Raw genomic sequence first — 24,675 nt, forward strand, 5'->3', positions numbered from 1 at the left:
CACTGGTGAAACTGAATTTTTAATTTGAATTTGAATGAATTTCAATTTAAATTAAGAAAGCAACACTTGATTCAGTTCTGGAGAAACAAGTATGTTTGGAACAACTTGAATATATAACTCTACTTTTCCAACCTTAAATGTTATGAAATCCAAATACAGATTAAGTATGTCTGAGGAAAACTTATTGTCTAGATTGAAACTGTGCTCTAAGGGTTAAATACTAGATTTCCAAAACATCATGTAAATTACCAGATAATAACTTGATATTGATTACATGTTGAGATATTATGTAATATATCGGGTTAAATAAGATACATTATTAAAATTCATCCACCAATCTTCAATTTTTTTTTTTTTAAACATGGCATTAGGACATTTAAAACTACTTTTGGGGCTGACATTGTATTTCTATTAGACACCGCTTGTCTACAAAATGCAAAAGGTTGTGCCCAGGTCACAAACCATGCCCAAGGGTCGCTGTATCTCACTGTCACACCTACTGAGGTGCCAATGTTCTCATATCTCGTGAAGCTATGTTTCAAGAGCTCAAAAAGAACAAACACCCAACTACATCATCACTGGAAGACTGGCTACTTTTCTCATGAGCATAGAAACTAAGATGATATGGGAACCCATAACTAAAAAGTAGGAGATGCTAAACAAAAACAAACAAAAACTTATCAAGATCTTTCCTAGTGGGGCACCTGGGTGGCTCAGTCAACTGAACGTCCAACTCTTGATTTCGGCTCAGGTCATGGTCTCACGGCTCATGGGTTCAAGCCCTGCATCAGGCTCCTCACTGGCAGTGCAGAACCTGCTTGGGATTCTCTCTCTCTGTTCTCTGTCTGTCCCCCCCTCACTTATACTCTCTCTCTCTCAAACTCAACTTAAAAAAACAAAAATCTTTCCTAGTTTAATCTAGAAGAATTAAGAACTGATCACCCAGCTTTTGCCTGACACAGATGAATACTGGTCCACCTCTAAGACTAATTTCAGGGGATGCTTAGGGTAGCCCCATTTTAACCTGCAAAATCAACATACCCAATGGCACTCAAGAAAGACTATGGAGGGCCCACATAAGAACAGAGTAAGAAAAAGTTTCCTTACATACATTTCTTGCGTCGCCCACAAAAATGCTGCTTTTGCAACCTTGGGTGGTGATGCTCTCTTTCTTGACTCCGAGATGTGTGGGGCATGTGATTCGGGGGGTGACCAGGATGATGCCCGCTGGAGCCTAGGTAGCCACGGCAACGCTGGACCTTCTCCTCAGCCGTCCTTTTGTACAGTACGTGAGGATGATGCCCTGCAGGTGCACTGTAGTTATGTTCCTGGGCCAGCAGCTGAGGTAACGGGGAGATGAGGAATTCATTTTTTCGGGTCCTTATTAGACCTGACTAAAAACCAAACACACAGAAAACATTAATGATTCCAGGCATCTCTTTTTTTACATGGTGATTTTCAGTAACTTTATTGGCTACTTCCTGTGTGTGGGCACTGTACTAAGCAACTGACATGACTTATCTATTTTATATGTACCATTAGCAGTTACAATGTTATTACCCCCATTTTAGAGAGGACGAAGCCGAGGCTAAAGCAGTTAAGTAGGAAAGCCAGCACTGGCCTTATAGGGACAGAAAAATAATTTTCCTGTTACTTTTCTAGGTTCGTGGGTCAGACCCCATTGATGAGAGAGCATAAGGCAATCTGAGGGCAGAGCAAACGCTAACAATCCCCTCTCCCCCGACCCTAGGTGGGATATGTGTGATATTCCTCGGACACTTCCAGCTGTCCAAGAATAAAGGAAAGGAAAGAAAACAAATGGTTAAATGATACAGATCACAGTCATGAAGGACATGAGTCTCCATGTGTTTACAAATACCTTAGTAAATTATGAGAGAAAGGCAACCTTATCAGTAGCCTAATCTCCAGAAACCTATAGACTCAGTTTCCTGGAGCCCTAACATCACCGTCCCCTCCATAGTGATGTGGGGAACAAAGGCAAGAAGGAAATGGCAGGTAAATACTCAACATGTCTCCGGAGGCAAGGGAAACAAAAGCAAAAATGAACTATTGGGACCTTATCAAAATAAAAAGCTTCTGCACAGCGAAGGGAACAATCAGCTAAACTAAAAGGCAACCTTCAGAATGGGAGAAGATATTTGCAAACGACGTATCAGATAAAGGGTTAGTATCCAAAATCTAGAAAGAACTTATCAAACTCAACACCCACAAAACAAATAGTCCAGTGAAGAAATGGGCCAAAGACATGAATAGACACTTCTCCAAAGAAGACATCCAGATGGCCACCGACACATGAAAAAATGCTCAACGTCACGCGTCATCAGGGAAATACAAATCAAAACCACCACGAGATACCACCTCACCCCTGTCAGAATGGCTAACGTGAACAACTCAGGCAACCACAGATGTTGGCGAGGATGCGGAGAGAGAGGATCTCTTTTGCATTGTTGGTGGGAACGCAAACTGGTGCAGCCACTGTGGAAAACAGTATGGAGGTTCCTCAAAACACTAAAAATAGAACTACCCTATGACCCAGCAATTGCACTAGTAGGCATTTATCCAAGGGATACAGGTGTGAAGTTTCGAAGGGACACTTGCACCCCCATGTTTATAGCAGCACTATCGACAATAGCCAAGTATGGAAAGAGCCCAAATGTCCATCCATGGATGAATAGATAAAGAAGATGTGGTATATACGTACAATGGAGTATTACTCGGCAACCAAAAAGAATGAGATCTTGCCATTTGCAACTATGTGGGTGGAACTGGAGGGTATTATGCTAAGTGAAGTTAGTCAGAGAAAGACAACTATCATAGGACTTCACTCATAGGATGACTTTAAGAGACAAAACAGATGAACATAAGGGAAGGGAAACAAAAAGAATATAAAAACAGGAGGGGGACAAAACAGAAGAGACTCATAAATACGGAGAGAACAAACAGAGGATTACGGGAGGGGTTATGGGAGGGGGGATGGGCTAAATGGGGGAAGGGGCACTAAGGAATCTACTCCTGAAATCATTGTTGCACTATAGGCTAACTAATTTGGATGTAAATTTAAAACAACAAAAAAATAAAATAAAATAAAAAGAATGGCAGGTAAAAAATAATTTCTTTATAACCTGCAGCCCATTGACAAATACTTGAGGCAAATATAGAGTAAAAGGTTTCTCCAGGAACCCCCTACTGTCATAATATTAATGGCTTACTAGAGGAAAAACAACCTTAGCTTGACAATAGCTAGGCCTCCAGTATCTTATTAATCTTCTAAATTTAACATATGAAAATCCCTTTAGGAACTTCCTCTGGACTTGATCTCCTCCAACTGCGGAGTATATCATCAGTCACTCCTCACAACCCCAGGGCAGCTCTTTCTGCCCACGGGTCCTGTCCCTGCACTTTAATAAAATGACCTTTTTGCACCAAACTCTCAAGAATTCTTTCTTGGCCACAGGCTCCGGACCCCAGCACCTTTCCAAAACCCCATCACCGTTGTAATAAAAGATTAACAGGAGAAAAACAGACATTTAATAACATGTATACCTTCCGTATATATGGGAGTTACCCAGGAAAAGTGACTAACTCCCCAAAAGGGCCCAAGACACCACTTTGTAAATAGTGTCTCTAGCTAAAGGTACAAGATGCTGAGGGGGTGATGGGGGCGGGAGAAGGGCAGTCATGCGAGGTTACGAGAAGCTCAGAAATAAAAAAAAGATAGGGTCGTGATGCAGATTGAAGTCTTGGCCCTCTCCATGACAAGTTGCTAGAGGTCTGGTCACCCAGACCAATGTTCCTGGTGCGGAGAGGGAGACACCCCCACAAATGGAGATTTCCCTTGCAGATGTAAATGTCGCTTACAAAATGGCAACTTCTGCTCAGTTTACAGAGTGTTTCTTATGTCTGTAGTTTCTTCAAACAATCAGCCTAAAATAATCCTTATGCCCAAGAGGCATAGTTTGGGGCACCGGGAGGTCTCTACTCTCAGAGGCAATGCCCTCAGCCACTATTCCAGACTCTTCACTACTAATCTTGACATTTGTGACTCAGGGCCCCGCCCCGTGACATCCTAGAGCCTCTGCCTCTACGAGGTGGGGGACGCGGCGGCCAACACTGGGCAGAGGGGGGCAGTTTGACAGCAGCCCCGACCTCAAGGGGCCCACATCAAGCGCCGGAAAAACCGAGACCTTCCATCATGGCTCCACAAGCGCTAAGTAACAGGCTGGCGTGGGTGACGGAGGAGCGAGGGTGCTCATGGTCATCCCCATGGAGGGGCCTGGGGCTGCGTGATCCACAGACAAATCTGCTAAAATGGAGAGGAAAGAGTCAACGAGGATTTCAGCCACCTCCGCTTTGACCTCAGTCTGTCCTTTCTAATCGATGAAACTCTTTCCAGCTTATCTCTTTGCTCAGGCAACAGACCCAGCGGGCAAAGAATCCCGTGGGGACTGAAACGCCCTCCTCAAGCAACAGGGACTGCCCTGACCCCGCGTGACTGACTCCAAGACCAGGATCGATTTGACCTTCACTGCCCCCCTGCAGGTACCCACTGACCTTTGGCCCACATTTTCCTTATATAGGCTGGAAGTATTTTCAGCACTTTGGAGCCAGTCTTTGAGACAGGAGTCTCCTGTCTTCCTGGTGTTAGGCTCATTGAAATAAACCCCTTTCTTATTTCCCCACAATTCATCTCTCTGCCTCGGGATTTGGCCAGTGGTGAGTGACCAGACCCGGTCGGTTTGGGAGCCCTGGAGCCAACCACCGTTTTGCTTTCCAAGTTCACGGCACAAAGCGTGTCTCTTGGCACCAGGTATTTTAGCCGGAGCGCACCCGGGCCTTCCCTCCCGCACCGCCACCCTCTCTCTTCCTGCATTTGGTTCAGAAGTTCCTGGACACCCAGAGCCAGGTAGAGCAAGAGTGGTCTGCAGTTTCAGTCTGCCCAGGAGCTTGTTGGAGATGCCAACTCAGGAGGCCCCCCCAGTGGCTCAGCTGCTTAAGCATCTGAGTCTTGATCTGGGCTCAGGTCATGACCTCCCAGTTTGTGAGATCAAGCCCCGCAGCAGGCTCTGTGCTGACAGTGCTGTACCTGCTTGGGATTCTCTCCGTGTCCCTCTCTCTCTCTCTTTCTCTCTCTCTGCCCCTACCCTGCGTGCTCGCTCTCTCCAAATAAATAAGCTTACAAAGCAAAAGGAGAGACGTGACTCAGGTCTTGCCCCAGATCTGCCGCATCAGAGTCTGCATTTTATTTAGATCCCCTGGTGATCTGTCGGTCTGTGAACCGGCCAGCAATTCTTGAACTCTGCTCAACATCGGAAACACCTAGGGATCCGAAAGGTACGTGCGGACTCCCTCACTCCCAGGCAGGATCTCGTATCATCAAAAACCAACTCTCTGCCCTTGTGACCCATGCATCAGAACTTTTGTCTGTAACCTCTCAGATGACTATCCCAAGGCACCAAAGACTTTGTGAACCAGTCCTCCTAGACCTTAGCTTCTTCATGAGCAGAATGGGGAGATTCCTTCCCAGCCCGATACCTTACAAGGCGACCTAGAATCGCCATTGCAGAAATCCATCATACGTGCTTGAGTGCGGCCGTCTTGATGACGGAGGATGATGGACGATGCATGACTGAACCAACACACACTAAGTGCCAGGCAAGTGCCAGCCACACGACTGTGCAAGAGATACACAAACACAGCATGTGGTTTGCTGGGGAAACAGACGCCTAAAAATTCAAGGATGGTACCAAATGCGAAGGGGGAGTCGGGGTGAGAGCAGATTACTATGGGAGCACAGAGGCGTGTGTGGAGGGGTGGCACCAGATGGGCTGTGCCCGGGGCCTGATGTTAGCCCGATGTTAGGGTTCAGCTTCCCATTCCTAAAAGAAGTCCCAGAACCTGTGGCTTGGTCCTGATTTTCCTCCCCCTACAGAAGGGTGTTGCCTTCTGAAAGACTGTCTTATGGACTGTAGCCGCACTGACTTATTATCTAGGACTGGGACACGGACAGATGCCTTCCTTGGCTCAGTCAGCTCACACTGAGCACCGAATTAGCAGCCATGTTCTAGGCACTGGCATAAAGAACAGAGGCACACAGGCAGTAGAATAGTTCACATTCATATTCTCGTGGAGATCCAGGGAGAAGAGAAATCGACTGGCAAGATAAAAATTCAGATAAGTGAAATCCCACAATCCAGGAATCCTGTCCGTCATTAAGTTCAGGCTGGATCTCAGAGTGACCTGCCCTTCCCCACCCAGTCCAGGGTCATGCTGGTAGGTTCTTCCGTCGCTCATTTGGATACTTTCTGTTGAGTCTCCCCAAGCCACCTGCCTCCTCTCCAATATGGTCCCCTGGCATCAGCAAGAGCCCTTGTCCAATGTAATCAACTCATTCCATACACTCAGGTATTGATCTCAAATCCAAATCTCGTTTCTGGGTCCACAGGCCCTGCAAACCCTGCCCCGTAGGGAGCAGGGCAGCTCTCCCTCCCTTCTCACCTTTCCCAACAGGGCATTTAGTTCACTTTTTGAGGCTACAGTGTTCTTTTACTTGAAGGGGAACAGAATTAGCCCCAAACATGCCTCTTGGGCACAAGGATTATCTTGAGCTGGTTATTTTTACCCATCAGCCCACCTAGGAGAAGCTCTGAAAGCCAAGAAGAAGTTACCCTTTGGTCAGAGACGTTTGCATTTAGAAAGGAAATCAGGACTGCAAACTCTTCTCAATGGAGAAGGTGGGGACTTCAATCTGCACAACAACTGAGCCTCTGCTGACTGCCCGAGGCCTGCAGAGGCCCCATAACTGCCCCCCTCAACATCTTCTTTTGTCTTTAGCTGGCCTTGATATTTAAGGTGGGGTCTTGGGCCCTCCCCACACACACCTGCACATACTTTTTCTTTGACCTCTCATCTCCTACTCCCAAAGACCTGCTTGGCTGGTGCTTATGTCCCCTTCCCCTCAAAGAAATCACACCCATGGCCCTGTTCCTCTCCCACTTCCAAATTCTCAGAGGCCACAGTTCCTTTGCTCCTGCCTACCTACAAGGATGGAAACAAACATAATGCCCCCCTCTCCCCGCCACCGTGCACTAAAAGTTGCAGGTACGCTCTGGGACAGCAGGAGCCACACCCACCGGCATCCCTGCTGTGAGTCACACGCTATCAGCCAATCAACACTTGTTTATTAGGCGAGGAATGTCTGTGGCCTAAGCGAAGGCAAGGAACTCCGACCCGGGGCCATGCTGAGGATTCGCCAGCACCCCTTCCCCCTGAAGCCGAGGACACCAGACGTGGGAAGTGACCTGGGAGCAAGTCAGTCACCGCAAGGCTTTATTGAAACCCTGTGAGGAAATCTCAGCTGGAAGCAAAGGCAGGATTGGGTCCCTCCGAGGTGGACCTTGGCCTCCCAGGGCCCCCACGCCTTCCGTGCACAGGAAGACCAAAGCCACCATTTACAGTGCCCCGCAGACAGAGTGAACAGTTGAAGGTGGGGGGAGGGGTGATTTACCCACAAAAGCCCGCCTGCCTTACTAACTTCCTAACCTGGTTAAACTAATATCAAAGCGACTGAAGCCACTTAAGTGCCGTAACTGGGCCAACCGGTTTGGAGGCCTTTTCTCTCTTCTCCCCATTTCCTGAGCACCTTAGGCAAACCCAACGCACAGTGCGAACTCCTGCACTGGGAAAGCATTTAAAAAAAAAAAAAAAAAAAAGGAAAACCGAAGCATTGTCAACCATTATCTGGACCAACACACTGGGGCCACACAGTCCTCTTAGTTCTCAGTTCAGAGTGACAAGGACAAAAATCTAGAATAATTCTTCAACACACAACAAGAATTTCACAGCGCTGGATATGAAGGAAGAAACGTACTCTTTTTGGCGTTTAATCTGATGGAAAACATTGGAGTCTGACCAAATAAGTACATTTTATAGTTTAAAAATACAGACCCAGCACCTCCAAAAGGAGCCCTCCGTTGAGGTGTGGAATGTGGGACGCAATCTTGACTTACTGCAACGTTCTGGTTCCAACAGTGATGAGGGAGATGCCCTCCGGTGGCTTCCGGTTAAATGGAGGAGGGAGGGATCAAACAAGAACACAAACAGGTATGAAATATTCCTTTGTGCCAAGCACGAGGGGGACAAAAGGGGGTTCTGTGAGAGAAAATAAGGGCAAGGGCAAAGGGTGAGGAGCGGGGGTGGGGGGGAGGTCATAGGAGGCCTTGCTGAGGACAGGCATTTTCATGAGACTAGATCCCTTTCCTGGCAGGGGAAGTCTGGGTGGATCTGAGGAGGAAGAAGCCGGGAAGGGACAGGAGGGAGCAGAGACGCAGTGTGCTACCAGAAGGATGGAGCCCAAGGACGTGCTTAGGCGTCCCCTAAGCTCAGCTCCAGAATGACAGGAAAGGCCTCACATCCGTGGGGAGGCGGATGTGCTAACACTGACAGCTGCCCCCAGCTACCCACCCAAGGGGACTCCTCTCCCTCAGAGGACAGAGGAAGCCAGAGATAAAGAACCAGGTGCGCCCCCTTCTGGACTGGATACTCTTCCCACATTAAGCGTCAACCTTTTCCAGTTTCAAAGACCTAGAAACCCTGTCACATAACTTAGCTGCTCAATTTAACAATTCAGTGGCTACGGACCAAGAGCCAATATCCTACGCAGGTCACAGTTTCCCACTTTACACTTTGACAAAGGAGATACTGTAAGATAATATGCTTTGTTAGCAGTTGTTTCCTGTCTCATTTTTTAGGTTAATTTTTTTATTTAGAGGGGAAGAGGAGAGAGGGAGGGGCAGAGAGAGGGAGGGGCAGAGAGAGAGGGAGAGAGGGAATCCCAAGCAGGCTCCGTGCTGTCAGCACAGAGCCTGATGCAGGGCTTGAACTCACGAGCCGTGAGATCATGACCTGAGCTGAGATCAAGAAACAGACGCTTAACCACTTAACCGACCGAGCCACCCAGGCATCCCGATTTCCTATTTTGGATTTCAATGGCCAAATAATACATAAAGGACACATGCAGGGTATAAATCATACGTCAAGAAATTGCCTTTTACAACACCCTCCCTACAACACCCTCCCTCTAGGTCCTGTTTTTAAATTCTATCAAAGGCTTTAAACTTAACAGAAAAAGGGAGACTGCAGATTCCAGAAAGGACAAGGGCCTTGTCCTAAGTGACTCGTACCCCGGCACTTATACCTAAGAGTCAAAAACTGATTCAATGGATTAGTGATGTGACACAATATAGCTTAAAGAAAGGCCGTAAAGTAGTAATAAAAAGACAACCCCCACGGGCAGTACCAAAATTCTCGTTCTCTTTTTAGGAAAGACCAATAGAATAACAAAGGACCCCCCAGGAGGCTGGCTGGACAAACTACTGGCAAAGATAAATATATTTGTGGTTATCAAAAATCAGTTTAATTTTCACTTTTTAATTTTTAACCCATCGCTCACCTTGGCAACAACAAAAGAATATTGTAACCTCAGTCAAGACATCACATTCTTGTTTTTAAAAAATTATTTTGTCCAAACAAGAGCACCAAAGAATAAATAACCGATTGGTTGCCCAACATGTATGAGGATCCCCCAAAGAGGAAACCTCGCAGCTCAGAGTAAGCGAAAAGCTTGAGGAAGCATAGCAAATATGAAACAGGAGTCCATCGTCCAGGGGTTGGAGGAGGAGAGAAAGCAAGCATCAGAGAAGCGAGGGACTAGGCAATAAGGAAACGCTGAGAAAGTCTTTAATGGGGGAAAACCACTGGCATGAGAATATCTTGGAATTTTGTGAAGAAGCGACAAAAATCAAGATAAAATGGAATGGCACAGAGACCATGTAGGAGGGAAATGCTCAACGTAAAAATGAAATAGACCAGAGGTAAACTTGAAGTTCTATTGCTTGCTAACTGGGCATAAGCACTCTGAACTTCTGGTTGCTTTCCCCCCACCCCCCCCCACCCCCAACCTGTAAAATAGGAATAAACGTACCTCTAACTTGGGATTTTTCTCACTGATCAAATAAGTGAATATTTACCAGGCACTGTGCTAAATTGTCAACCGCTCCATAAACAGTAACATAAAACATAGAGCCGTCGTGACTTTCAAAAAAGAAATCAGAGACTTGAGACGACAGAAAAATTGTTTACCCGGGTTCTCGATGAGAAGAAGTGGGACTATCTGGACCAACGATCAGGCTAAGGAGACAAAATCTGACATTCTTACGGCAAAAGAATACTGACACTGATAACATCCTCTGTGCTCTACAAAGCACACAATTCCAAGAAAACAAAGCAGAACTTTTTGCCATCTGCATCTACACAGGCAGAGATGGTTTAACAGACAACTCAGACAGGCCCCCACATGTGGACGTACCTTTTGAAAAAACAATGTATATTCAGGATTCCCTATTATGGTCAGAGGGAGTGGGAAATCTCTTACATTTGGGGAGAAAAAACCCAAAAATATACATGTCAACAAGAATCTGGCATTTCCCATCCTTTTTTTTTTTTTGACAGCAATATTACCATCAACTAGATTCACAACACAAATATGATTTAGAAGGGGATTTAGGTTTTCCCGATTCACACACACAGTAATCGCCCTCCAAAAAACTGTAAAGCCAGCTCACAATGCACATTTAATCAGATACTATCAATATCCCCCAACTGCTCACAGCCTGGGGAGAGAGGAGACCATGAAGCTAGGAGTCACAGTTTTTTCGATTCTGTGGCAGTTAAGTGAGAGACTGGTTTATCCTTTCTTACTCCTGAAGAAGTTGACAGACCTCTCAGATACGGACACAAATCAGATCTAGTCCCTGCTTTGTAAAATGGGAATAATAATATCACTTCCCTTAGAGGATTTTTAGAGGATTAGAGGAACTAATACTTTTGAAGTGCTAAGAACAGCTTTGGCACAGAGAGACACGTAGTACATGTTTATTATTATCATTATTCCATGTGGTTATTTGAGGGAACAAAGCAGAGAAGTCATGTCGTTTTCGAACAGAGTATAGTTATCCTAATTTTGCCCTTCAATTGGGCCTGAAATTCTGAGGTGGCGTAAGTATTCTGTTTATCGAGACAATAATGGGAGGACTACACAAGGCTTTAAGACTGGCAAAGAGACATATTAATGGCGTTTTTGCAAATGTAACTGAAGATATTTAAAGACAGGAGAAATCATGGATTTTTTTCACCTTGGAGAGTTGCTTAACTCGAAGGTTCTACGTTTTAGTTTTGACTTGTTTGTTGGTTTCTTTCGATGGGGACGGGAAAGACAGAGGGCAGGTGGAGAGAAAACCACCGGGCTGCTCCTCGTCAATGACCCCTTTGGCCCCACTAGAACTTTTTGCCACCTGCATCTACACAGGCAGAGGTGGTTTAACAGACAACTCGAACTTCTGGTTGCTTCTCATCTACACGTTTACGGGTTAAAATGTTGAAACCCAGTGTCGGTCCACTGTGAACACCCCATCTCTTATCCAGCGGCCCTCTATTAAAAAAAGACAGTAACATGGGGAAAAGGATGCTTTGATTAGCCCCAAGAATAAATGGAATGTCCCTACTGGGAGGAAAAAAAAAAAAGCAAAGTTGCCTTTCTGGAGAATACGGCAGAATGCACCATGACCACAGATTACTGTTCCCAAGTTACATGCTGGCCACATTCAGCGAACACCTGAGCGGATCACTCCAGATGTGCCCTGAGCCCCTGCCTCTGGTACACACGGGTGCATCACTGAGCAAAGACCAGTTCTCCCGGTGATGCCTGACCTCTGCCAGGCAGGGGAAGACTCCACGTCCTGTCCGTCTCTATGGCTTTCTGAGTCGTAATGCTAAGGATGAATTAGCAAGAAGAGCTAAAAAAAAAAAAAAATCTCTCTGCAGAAGTTCTTCAGATTGCCTGGCTTTCCCCCCCTCTCTTTCCTGGCTTGGGGTGCCTTGACTACTTCTTCAAACACTCCAGGAAGTAGAGCCCAGTAGACTTTTCTTTTGGGAGGAGACCTCCTCACTGCTAGCAATTCAGGGAAGGATTCCTTCAATACAGAATGGGCACCCGTGCCTCAGAAAGAGCCCTTGCTCATCAGCCAGCGGGCCTTACGTACAAAAACTACGGTCCGGGGGGGTGTCAGTTTCTTCAAACTGGGTTCAGATCACTAAATATCACTTAAAACTTCACTGCCCCCATCGGGGGGGACCTTTGACATCCCTAAACTGACGTATTTAAGAGCACAACTGGAAAGGCGAAGCTATCACACCTCACAAAGTCGACAGAAGCCTATTTCAATTGCTACTTTTGGAAGCAGCCTCCAAGACAACCGACTCAGTCACAGCCAGAGGGGGAAAAAAACCTCAAAAATCAAAGATTACAACAATTAGAACGACTCCACATCAGGTCCACACTTTACCCAGTCCACATCTTCCACTTCCAATTCCACCCCCCCACCACCACATGCCTTCTGTTTCCTCCCCTATGTGTAGATCTTTCTGAACTTCCTTTTCCTCCTCTGAGATTTCTCCCTCCCTCCCCCCACCCCCGCCAGCATCCACACTCCCAAAACTAACATCATAGCAAAAAAAAAAAAAAAAAAAAAAAAAGAACTAGCCTTTGCTTTCCCTTACACTAGACAAATTTGGCTCCAAAACAATATTAACTAACATGGCTTTGACCATGTGCAATGGTTTAAGCTACTGACACAAAGATGAATCGACTCTTTCCTCCGAGTACTTCAACTATAACCGTCTGTACTGGTATAGAGGATGCCATTCTCGCGGCTCTTCAGAGAGGTTAATAACATATTGATGAAATCTATTCATGTGGCTAATTAAAAATATGCCTGTTGAAATAAACACTTAATGACTTCAACAGCCCAAATCTCACGAGACCAGAGTACAGGGATTCACAGTGCAACACTGGGTTGGGATGTATAAGCCCATTCGGTTCCCATTTATGCCTGTGTCCATTCTCATAAGGGTAGAGACCTCCAAAAAGCTTGTCTTTTTTTTTTTTAATGTATTAATGCCAAAATGGTTGACACGCTTACCCTATTGTATGTATGTTAGTATTAATTTCAAAAAAATACACAAATGCTCATAAACGCACATAATTTTTATAAGCAGCCTTAGAAAGAATCTATGTTTCAACATTTAGTAATTAATCCAAGTGGTTAATAATGATCAGCAGAGGTTGGGGAATGTCTCCTTCTCCTCCTCTCCCCTTTCCTTTATTGTCCCACCTAGAGGAATAATTCATTGCTTCCTATGTACCAGACAGTCTACAAGGCATCCTATCTGCAAAATCCCACCTGTCGCACAGCTCAGTTTGATGGGTACTTCCATTAACTTCTCTGTATCTCGGGGCTGGCTGACCACACAGCCTCTGCTCGCTCTTAACCACACATCCAGTTAGGATTCAGGAAAAGTTCCAGAAACGCTGTACTGTTCAACTGACATTTACTAAGAGTACAACTCAAATGTTTTCACAAAAATAAACGAATGCATAAATGAATGAACATACATATGTGAGGTGACGCGTTAACTAACCCGAAGAGGGGGACGGACGGTGTATGTGTATCAAATCACATCATATGCTTTAAATATTTTACAACTGAATTTGTCTAGTATATCTCCATAAAGCTGAAAAAAAAAATCCACACAAAACAAGGGTTCCGGAGAGGTTATGACTTTTGTGGGGAGTACGATGGCAGCCCATGCCACTTACTCTGAAGGTGGGACTCTTGACAACTAAATACTTCTGAGCTGGCTTAAGGTAGGTCCTAACCTGGGGCGCCTGGGTGGCGCAGTCGGTTAAGCGTCCGACTTCAGCCAGGTCACGATCTCACGGTCCGTGAGTTCGAGCCCCGCGTCAGGCTCTGGGCTGATGGCTCAGAGCCTGGAGCCTGTTTCCGATTCTGTGTCTCCCTCTCTCTCTGCCCCTCCCCCGTTCATGCTCTGTCTCTGTCTCAAAAATAAATAAACGTTAAAAAAAAAATTTTTTTAAAAAAAAGGTAGGTCCTAACCTCCCATCAAGATGGATCCAAAGGACATGGAGAAATACTCATAGATTCAGCTCTCCAGAAGTGAAGGCTGGGGTCAAATGGCACTAAAATCAGAGTCGTCCTTTTGACTTCCCCTCCCCGTTTTCACACCGAAGAGGGGGGTGTTCGACAGTGTCACCGAGAAAGCTTCTCCGTGGATCTAGAGGGAACTGGCTCAATTGTCCTCTGGAATGTAGCCTTCCTGGACATCACTGATCTCGTTCAAGATTTCCTTCTGCCAAACTCTGGTTTCTTCCCTTCTAGTTTACTGCAAGTGCTTTGACGGCAGGCCTGGGACACTCTGCTTTGCAACCACTACGGCAGGTCCTGCCTGTCATCTTTGGGAAGGACATACACAGAATAATAAGAAAGGGAAACCACGTCTTCCCAGCTCCTCAGAAAGCTAAAACATGCCCTGACAATAAGAACAGATATCAAAGCTGCATGACCCTTACAAGCAGTTTGGTCATGAAGACCTTCTCATCTAGGGAAGACTAAGGAGGGAGCCATTCGACAGTCTTGTGTCACATAATCCTCTGTGCTCCAGCCTTTTCTTGAGAATCAGATAGTTTCAAAGGAAGCTTAAGAAAGGATGTCATTTGGAAAACACATGACTACCATAATGGCTGTTGGTTAATTGTGAGGGACCAAGCAGAGATAGCTAGCAGGTCTGGATTTAATAGAAACCAGACTCTCCACCAACTTCGCATGGGACCATGCCCCCAGCCTCTCCCCCTAGATCATTCCAGGCTTTGGCGCTATGTCGGCTAATAAACAGTCTTCCTTCTTCACATGTCATGTCAGCATCCTGTGGAGGGAGGGGCACGCTACATGTCTGAGAAGAAATAGTCATAACTCATATCCATCGAAGTCATGTTTTTTAATGTCAGTTTCAGAGGTTAAACTTGGGCTTCCAACCTCCAATTCTCATTTTCTCTAACGATGTCTTACCAAATGAGGCATTATGTGGTTAACAATGTTGACAAATGTCAACACACGCTTGATCTCTTGAGCTCCCAACGCTGTCCTGCCCTGTCTTCTCATTCCAGTTTGGTCATGTAGTGCCACAGGTCCAGAATAAAGCGGGGGCCTCCTGTCTTGTCTCTCTGTTGGCAAGCCCTACCCTCTCTCTCTCACTCCAAAGTCATTTTTCTAAAGCATCACTTAAAACAGGTCACATGTGGGGTGCCTGGGTGGCTCAGTCGGTTAAGCGGCCGACTTCGGCTCAGGTCGTGATCTCGTGGTCTGTGAGTTCGAGCCCCGCGTCGGGCTCTGTGCTGACAGCTCAGAGCCTGGAGCCTGTTTCAGATTCTGTGTCTCCCTCTCTCTGACCCTCCCCTGTTCATGCTCTGTCTCTCCCTGTCTCAAAAATAAATAAAACGTTAAAAAAATAAAAATTAAAAAAAAAAACAGGTCACATTTGTGCTCTAAGATGAGAGCCAAACAAAGAAATATGGATTTCAAACTGCTTTGCAGTCCAGTCCAGTCCAAATCCAGCCCCAGTCGCCTCTCAAACCATCTTCACTCCTTTGTTATTAAACTCTAGGTACACTGGCTCCATCGATGTTCCATCAACAGGACAGCCCAGCTCCCACCCGGACCATTGTGATTACTGTGTCCTGCTTCTAGAATGCTCTATTCCCAGACACCTCCCTTAGTTTTGCCGAAAAGCTGCCTCTTCAAACCACCCTATAAAACAAAGCAAATATCGCCATTCTCTATCTCAGTCAGCTTTATTTTTCCATAGAGCCCTTATCCTTACTTGATGGTCTATCTCCTAGCTATTTGCTTTTGTGTTTCTTGGTTGTTGCTCCCATTAGTTCCATAAAGCCTGGGGCTTGTGTTTCTCTTGCTCATCTCCGGCACGTGGTAGGTGCTCTGTAAACATTGGCAGAGTTAATGAACTAGAAATAAAGCAACATGGGGCGCCTGGGTGGCTCAGTCGGTTTAGCGTCCGACTTTAGCCAAGGTCATGATCTCACCATTCATGAGTTCAAGCCCCGCATCGGGCTCTGTGCTGACAGCTCAGAGCCTGGAGCCTGCTTCGGATTCTGTGTCTCCCTCTCTCTCTGCCCCTCCCCTGCTCATGCTCTCTTTCTCTCAAAAATAAATAAATGTGAAAAAAAATTAAAAATTAAAAAAAAAAAGAAGGCAACATGCTTAGTACTAAAAGAGACATAAAAATAGGTAAGATATTAATGCTTACATTTAAGGATGTTTCTCCTTTGGAAGACAAACATATAACCAATTAATCAGATAGATTATGTCCCTCTCCTGATTCATCATTATGATTTATTTACATGCTTCTCTCGTAAGCTTCTTTACCATCTTGCATGTTACCACAGCACTTATGAAAGAGAGGTATATGCTCTTGGAACTTAGCTGGCATTGGCATGACACTCAACTCATGCTGAAGGAATGAGGAATATACAAAATTCCATGGGAATGCAAAGTCAGACCACCTCTGAGAATGATATCAAACTCTTGTACATTGAGAAGTGGCTGAGGGTTTTGAAGGGAAAGCCAGAAGAACCCATCTATGTTATAGAAAACTGGCAAGGGGCACCTGGGTGGCTCAGTCAGTTAAGCGTCCAACTTCGGCTCAGGTCATGATCTCACAGTCTGAGTTCAAACCCCAGGTTGAGCTCTGTGCTGACAGCTCAGAGCCTGCTTCAGATTCTGTGTCTCTCTCCCCCTCTGCTCCTCCCCCACTTGTAATCTCTCTCTCTCTCTCTCAAAAATAAACATTAAAAAATACTTAAAAAAAGAAAAAGAACACTGGCTAGACCCAAGCTGTAGGGATTCTGCCTTCCCTAACAGTGGAGGATATGCTCATTTGACACTCTGTATAGGCTGCCTGCCTTTTTTGTGAAACAGGCCAAAAATTTAGACAATAGAAAATTATAAAATTACACGTTAAGTAACATCCAGTTTATCAACTCATGATACCATCATTGCTTCAGATTGCTTTCTCAAAGAGCCTAAGCATTCCAGATACAGGCATTTCAGTACTGAAATCTAAACTGTCAATACCAAATCAGTTCAGATTGGTATTTTCACAGGAGCATCGCTATCAAAACTCTAACTCCTTGCTAGCGAAAAGCAATCATCAGGAGATTATCGGCACTCCCTGCTATTTATATTCTCACCATGCACACTTCCTGGGCTCCTGAGTGTGGAGAGTAGGGAATCTAGGTAGCGGATGTCTAATACACATTTGCCAAAAGGAGTGATGGTCCTAGAAGAAACAACTGGCACGTGTCCTGTGACTCAGCCAGAGCGGCACAAACAGAGTCTGCCTCGATTTGCGAGATGGAGCAACTCGTTTGGGGGGGGGGGGATTACGTGACGCTCCTCCATTCCCAAGGCTGCTGCCCCAGGATGCACGGCATCAGGAAGACAGATGTTTTTCCTTGTTTCTGTAGTGGTGATGGGTTATGTCAAAGTCTCCACCCCACTTTGCCCCGCCTTCTTTGGAAATGACAGCACTCATTTGTTTCAAAGGTAGCTGGAGCTGGAAGCCAAGCCAGTAACCAGCTGTCAGAGATGTGATGAGGTACGCCACGTGGTGCCCACTCATTGGGTAGCTGCAGAGAGGGGCTGGGCGGCTGACTGGGCTTCCCAAGCTCTCGCAGGGGTGGTGGGGAAGAGCTAGAGATGAACGCTGTGTTGGAAACGGCTGGTCCCAATTTTCTTCAGTTATTTACCTTCTCCCGCCCCTCCTTCACCCCCTGCCTTAAGGTAAAACCAAGGAAAATAATCATAGGATTCTGGGATGTTAGCATTTGTGTACTTCATCCCCTCTGATTTTACAGAGAAAGAAAACGGGCTCCACGGAGAACAAAGGAATTGCCCAAAGCCAACCTTCTAGAATACAGACTACAAACTGGTGTCCCCAGACCCAGGCTGGCCCTCTGTAGGTTTTTCCCCCCGCTTTATTGAGATGTAATTGACAAATGAAAACTATACACACTTAAGCTGTACAGTGTGATGCTTTGATAGCCGTACACAGTGCAAAATGGTTACCAGAATCAAGCTAATTAACATATCCATCGCCTCGCAAGGTTACCATATATTATGTACCTGTGCTGAACCCTGTAAGATCTTCTCTTAGCAAATTTCAAGTATTCAATACAGTATTGTGAACTACAGTCACCATGCTATACATTAGATCTTCAGAATTTATTCGTCTTGCCTGATATTTTGAACCCTTTGACCAACATCTCTCCATTGCCCCCACCCTAGGTCCACGGCAATCCCCATTCTACTCTCTGATTCTAGGGGTCGACTTTTTTAGGTTCCACATACAGGCAGTATTTGTCTCTCTCTGCTTGGCTTATCCCACTTAGCACAAGGTTCACCCAGTTCATCCATGTTGTTACAAATGACAGGATTCCTTCCTTCTTTATGGCTGAATACTACTCCATTGTATGTGTGTACCCCATTTTCTTTATCTGCTCATCCCGATAGGCACTTAGGTTGGTCTCCTCCCTTGGCTATTGTGAATGATGCTGTAGTGAACGTGAGGAGGCAGAACCCTCGCTGAGACCCTAATTTCATTTCCTTTAGATATATATCCAGAACTGGAATTGCTGGATCATATGGTGGTTCGATTTTTGTTTGAGAAACCCCCATACTGGGAAACGACCACATATTCCCACCAACAGCGTACGAGGGTTCCCTTTTCTCCATGTCTTTGCAACACCTGTTATCTTGTCTTTGTTGATCATGGCCATTCTAACAGGTGTGAGGCGATATCTCATTGTAGTTTTGATTTACATTTTCTTGCTAATTAGCAGTGTTTAATATGTTTTCATATGCCTGTTGGCCATCTGCATGTCTACTCAGGTCCTTTGCCCATTTTTAAGATCAGGATATTTGTTTTCTGGCTGAGTTGCCCGAATCCCTGATATATTTAGGATATTAACCACTTATCAGTTAATACAGTTTGCAAACTGTTTTCCATTCCATAAGTTGTCTCTTCACTTTGTTTATTGTCTCCTTTGTTGTGCAGAAGCTTTCCAGTTTGATGCAATCCTATTGGTCTATTTTTGCTTTTGTTGTGTGTACTTTTTGGGTCACATCCGAAGACTCATTGCCCAGAGCAATGTCAAGATGCATTTTCCCTATATTCTCTTCTAGTAGTTGTTAAAAAAGAGACAAGAGTCCCCAAATAGAGTCACTTATGCTACATGCCCCTGTCACCATACTTAACTTAATTACGGTTTTGGCCTCTTTCAGGAATGCAATCTTAAACCAGTCAATCAGAAACTACCCGGTCAGCACTACGACATAATTTGCCTGAAAGACCCTTGTTTCTCCCCCTAAAGGACGGTGGCCTCACCACAACCAATCTACTTTTGTTTTTTTGCCAATATAATTTTCTTGTCCCACTCCCTTCTGCCTATAAAAATCTTCCCTGTTGTACAGCTATTCCTGGAGTTCTTTTCTATCCGTTACGTGGGTTGCTGCTTACTTCACAAATCGTGGAACAAAGCCAACCCGATCTTTAAAATTTACTCAGTTGAATTTTTGTTTTCTGACATAGTTTTACATTTTCCAGTCTTCGGCTTAAGCCTTTAATTCATTTAGCTGCACCGTTGTAAAGGTATTTTCACGCATGGATAGTTGTTCAAACTGATGTGTCTACGAGGGGTCGAGCGCTGGCAACTTCTCCACCTTCCTGCGGACAGAACTCTCCGCTCAGTAGGTTTGTTTTTCAACCCTGTGTTAATTTCATTTCATCCCATTTTTTGAGAGAAGTCAGAAATGCTATTTTGTACAGAACAGCTTTTGGACGGCAGCTAAGAAGTGGCCGCCCCCACCCCTCCCCATTGTCCCAAGTTGCTCATTCCCTGACTAGTCTGGTGCCTGTGGACATTTGGCTTTGAGGCCTCTGCCTTAATTCAGCCCTATATTTGATGCACTGCTTATGTAAGACTCATGTCTCATTATCCGAGGCATTTCTCTTTCCTTTTTTTCTATCTGCCAGATTACCCAGCACAATGCCAACTCCACATATGTGCCACACACAAATGTAGCTATTAAGGAAAAGGAATCTAGTTATGAATGGAGAGACTACAGGGAGCAAAGGGAAAAAGAAGTGGGATTTTGCGTCCGGACTCAGATTCAAGTTCTGAGTCCACACCTTACAATCTCCGCAACTTTTCATTTATCTGCATTCCCCCCCCGCTTAGCCTCAATTTCCTGAACTGTAAAACGAGAATAAGAGAATTCTTTTTTTTTTTTATAGCATCGCTTGGGATTTATCAGGAAATGCCTGAAAAGCACACTGCCTGGTGACAGAGCTTCACTAAGAGATCAATGAGTGGTCACTGCATGAGGCAGGGAGATGAACACAGCTTTCTTGGAAGGCTGGAGAAGAAGCCTAGTTTATTTACCTCGTCAAGTCTGTGAGTTTGCAAACACTTGGTGTCTTCATGCAGAAACAAGCTACGGAAGCCTGCCATGGGTAAACATTTCTGTTCTGTGAACCAAACTGCCCTTTTGTAGCATCCAGATTACTACTCCAAACAGATGTCACAGATGGAGAAGGGGAGCCTGGGGGCAAAAATAGCAAATGACCTTTTGCGTTAAATTAAACTAATACTCTCCATCCAGATTCGGCTTCGGAAAGACACAAATAAGACAGGATGTTAGACAAACACATATGCTGTTAACTCGTTAACATATAACTGAGGGATTAATTGAGCGTGTGCAGCGATTTCCAAGTTTTGCTTGATGCTCTCATAGATTTCCTTGGCTCATCCGACAGTCATGCAAATTCTCTTCCTGTTACAAGCTAGTGTGGCAGGAAGATGAGAAGGAGCTTTCTTGCCAAGTGTTGGGTCACTTCCATCTGATATCAACAGTTACGTATTAGTCTGTCATGGGTCGTGGATCAGTTTACAGACTTGTTCAAATGTCAGATGGCTCGGGCCACCCTTGTCCTGGGATAAGTTGTATTTTCAATAAGCCACGTACGTGTAGGCTTCCAGATCACTGTTAAAAACGGACAGGTAGTTCTTGGGAGCAATTTCCAAGGCAATATTCGAGAGCAGGCACAGGAAGGCAGCTCTGTCACAAGCCAGCCACTCATGCCACATACCCATTCTTTCGTTTTATCGTAAAGCGTTGTACGTGCAGTGAATTGTGCCTGCCCTCATGTCTCTCCTTTGATCAGAAATTACAGACTGCATATCTGGTTTCCCAGGATCATATCGAGAAAATCAGCAGCAAGATGTTGAGTTCTTTAACTTCTGCCCAAAACAAAGGGTTCCATTGGATTCTCTAAGCATAGCTAAGATAACATGTGAACTGAGATGACAGTCACTATCTTACCTTTATCCAGCAATGACCAAGACTATACGTAAAATGGTACGTCTTCTATCTAGTTGTTGACGTATTTGACGACCTCGACCCTCATCTGGGTGCTGTGGCTTCAGCTACCCAGCTTGAGTGAGAAAGATGGTACGTGCTCTTGAGTCCCTCTGGCTTTATCTCTCACTATTACTCCCGATCCCCACCCCCACTCTTTAATACTCCATAAGCAGGCTGGCTTTCCTGTTGTTATTTAAACTTGTCAAACCTGTTTCTGACTTTCTCCAGGAGGAATACTGTAAACCCCACGCTCTCTATAAGGCTGGATTTACTTTCTCAGAAAGCTCTTCCCTGACCATTTAATCAAAAACACCTCTCCATAGGTCATGATGGTGGGCAACACTGTGGTCATGCCATCGACTGGAACCAAATGTTTGCATTCAAATTCTGGCTCCACTACTTGTAAGACTTGTGACCTTGGCTGAGTTATTTGACCCTTTGGGCCTCAGTTTTCCTGAGAATAAATGAAGGTTTTGGCTTGCTTGGAGCATTAGTGACATTAATATACGTAAACCACCTAGAAGAGCGTCTGACACATAGTGAGTGCCTGGCTGGCCTATTTCATTTGCAGTTTCATTGCCTCCAAGTATCAGATGTTTCAATTGACTGGTTATCTTTTTCACTAGTATGTGGGGTAGTAGAGAGAAGGGACCCTATATGTTCTTGTCCCAATTTTTATCCCTAGCTTCCTGGCACTGAGAGTGGTGTCTGAGGCATGACGGATTCTGACCAAGTATCTGTTGACTGAATGAACGATGTCCAAGCGACCCTTTGGTGACAAGACTGCAGCCATTAATGATGCTGGCAGCAGTCAACTAAGAAGTCATTACTTAGAGAACCGGGGACGCCATTTAATAATGAGTAAAAGCAAGAGGGCCCCAAACCTTGCATTATCTAATGCCATAAAATGCATATAAGATTACAGCCTATGTGAGGAGTTTGGGTTTATTTTGGCTGTTTCTGTTTTGGAGGAGGGGGAAGGGTGAGGGCAGGTTCGGAAAACTCCCCACATCATAGCACATGACTGTCAGATTAATTCATCCAACAAATATTTAATACTTATAAGGGGCTAGGCATGGACCTAGGAACGAAACCACCCTGGCCCCTGCCTCAGGGTGTTCAGCTTCTGACCAAGGAGACCAAGTGTTAAACAGACGTCACAAGACAGCCTCTTTCCGCCCCGCTCCATATGCCTACCCGCCCCCCCCACCCCCAGGAGCTGGGGAGATCACTGAAGGGGCACCTAAGATTTCTTCAAAGAAGGGGTATGGCAGCTGGGTCTTTAATGAGGCTGGTGTCAGCCAGGTGACCCGGGCAGGGGAGGGAGGATAACCGGCGGAGGAGCTAGCAAGGCAGGTGGGGTGGGGTGGGGAGGGATATCCAGGTGAGGGAGCAAAGTTGAAGGGCGCAGCAGCCTGCAGCTATTTGATTGGTCAAGCATAGAACGGTTATGTGCACCAGCATGTATACGCTTTTGGGGGTGGAAAGAGGCAGATTTTTTTTAAAGCCCTAAGTGGAAAAAAGATAATGTGAAACCCGCATGCAATGATGAACAAAAACGACATTATTAGTAAAAACTTAACAACCAGCTGACATTGAAACAGCCAGGATTTCACAACGTGAGATAAAACCCCAAAAGCCATTCTGTTCATTAAAGCTGGCGACTTTGGACTTTATCCTGAGAAAACTGGAGAGTCATTCAGGGATCTTAATCCCGAGCAGAGCTAGTGTAGGTGAAATGCGTAAGATGGATCGAAAGGAAGACTAGACCCCATCCGAGGCTTTGCTTGGGTTTCTGGAAGAGAAAATGGCAACAGAAACCAAGCAATGAAGGCAAAGAGGGAGTAAACACATGCTTAAAAATTAAGGTTGTAGACTTATAAGGGTTTAATTACTGAGAGTGGGTAGGTGAAGAAGGTACTCAGATCCCTTTTGGGGGCAACTGGGTAGACCAAAGGCGAAGAATCACTCAACCCTGCTGACTTCCTGTAGACAGCCCCTTGAACCCATCAAATGTATACTGTCCAATACAATAGCCACCAGCTATGTGTGGCTACTTATATTTACATTTAACTCATTTAAATGAAATAAAACCAAAAGCACAGCTTCTGAGTCACACTAGCCACATTTCAAGCGCTCGTCAACCACCTGTGGCTAGCAGCTACCATAGTGGACAGTGTAGAAAGTTCTACTGGACACACCGTGTCACTATCCTACCATCAGTTTCATCCAATAAATTGTCACTGATCTTATACATTTAGACTGTGTTTTCCTTTTAAGTCTAAAAGGTGTCAGGCTACTTGTACATACAGAAACCTCCATCTACCTACAGGTATAAATTAAATGCCACTGTACACGTGCATTTGGAAGAGAAATGTGGTAAGATGAGAAACCAACCTTACACAATTTCTCAGTCCTAGAGAAGTGTAAAAGAGGCTTGCGGCAAACAAGTTGGAACCTGGCAAGGTCAAGCAACAATTATTTGGGTGTTCCTGATAAAGCATTAACAGCCACGGGGAAAGGAGGGGTCAACAATAAGGATCTATCGATCTCCCTTTTAATCCCTGTAAAGGGCTTTATGAACAATTATAATCTGCTAGAGTTAGAAATAACGGGAATTATAATACCCAAAAACAATAGCAAAAACTACAACGACAATTTGGTTCCAAAATTGAACAGAAGGATGGGACGCCTCGGTGGCTCAGTCGGTTAAGCATCCAACTCTTGGTTTCAGCTGAGGTCATGATCTCGCAGTTTCCTGAGTCTGAACCCCGCCATGGGGACTGCTGTGGCAGTGTGGAGCCTGCCGGGGATTCTCTCTCCCCCTCTCTCTGCCCGCCCCCCAACTCGTGCTGTCTCTGTCTCTCTCAAAATGAATGAATAAACTTAAATTCAAACTGAACAGAAGGGAAAGCTAGTGTTTTCTTCATGCACAGTGAAGGCAAGGGGGACTCAGGGGTTCCTTTCCAATCAACAAATACTCCACTTTCCGACTTTTGAAAGGGCCTCACAAAGGGGTAAGGTGGCCTGGTGGATTTGACAGAGGCACCCCAACTTTGAGAAATGTAATTCACACTGCTATTAATAAAATATGTTCCGCTGACCGCCTATGTTCATAGACACTTTAATACCAGAAAGCCCCTCTCACGTACGTGACAGTCACACAGAAATTGAACAAAGGTGATGCGAAGCATTTAATCGAATTGTTGACCGCATACAATGTGCCAGTCACAACCAGTAATGTTGG

General features: G+C 45.2%; 1 protein-coding gene across 1 annotated transcript in view; it reads right to left on the reverse strand.

Annotated features, from left to right (window-relative positions):
- Positions 1-24,675, reverse strand: part of ADAMTS18 (ADAM metallopeptidase with thrombospondin type 1 motif 18) — a 139,139-nt gene that overhangs the window by 74,671 nt on the left and 39,793 nt on the right. The window contains exon 4 of the mRNA XM_047079265.1: positions 1,112-1,394. Coding sequence (XP_046935221.1) covers positions 1,112-1,394 — 283 coding nt within the window. The remainder of the gene's footprint in view (positions 1-1,111; positions 1,395-24,675) is intronic.

Source organism: Lynx rufus, unplaced genomic scaffold (genome assembly GCF_022079265.1).
Source record: "Lynx rufus isolate CCGP_SWC_20201006 ecotype Redwood Valley unplaced genomic scaffold, mLynRuf1.p SCAF_16, whole genome shotgun sequence".
Classification (NCBI taxonomy): domain Eukaryota; kingdom Metazoa; phylum Chordata; class Mammalia; order Carnivora; family Felidae; genus Lynx; species Lynx rufus.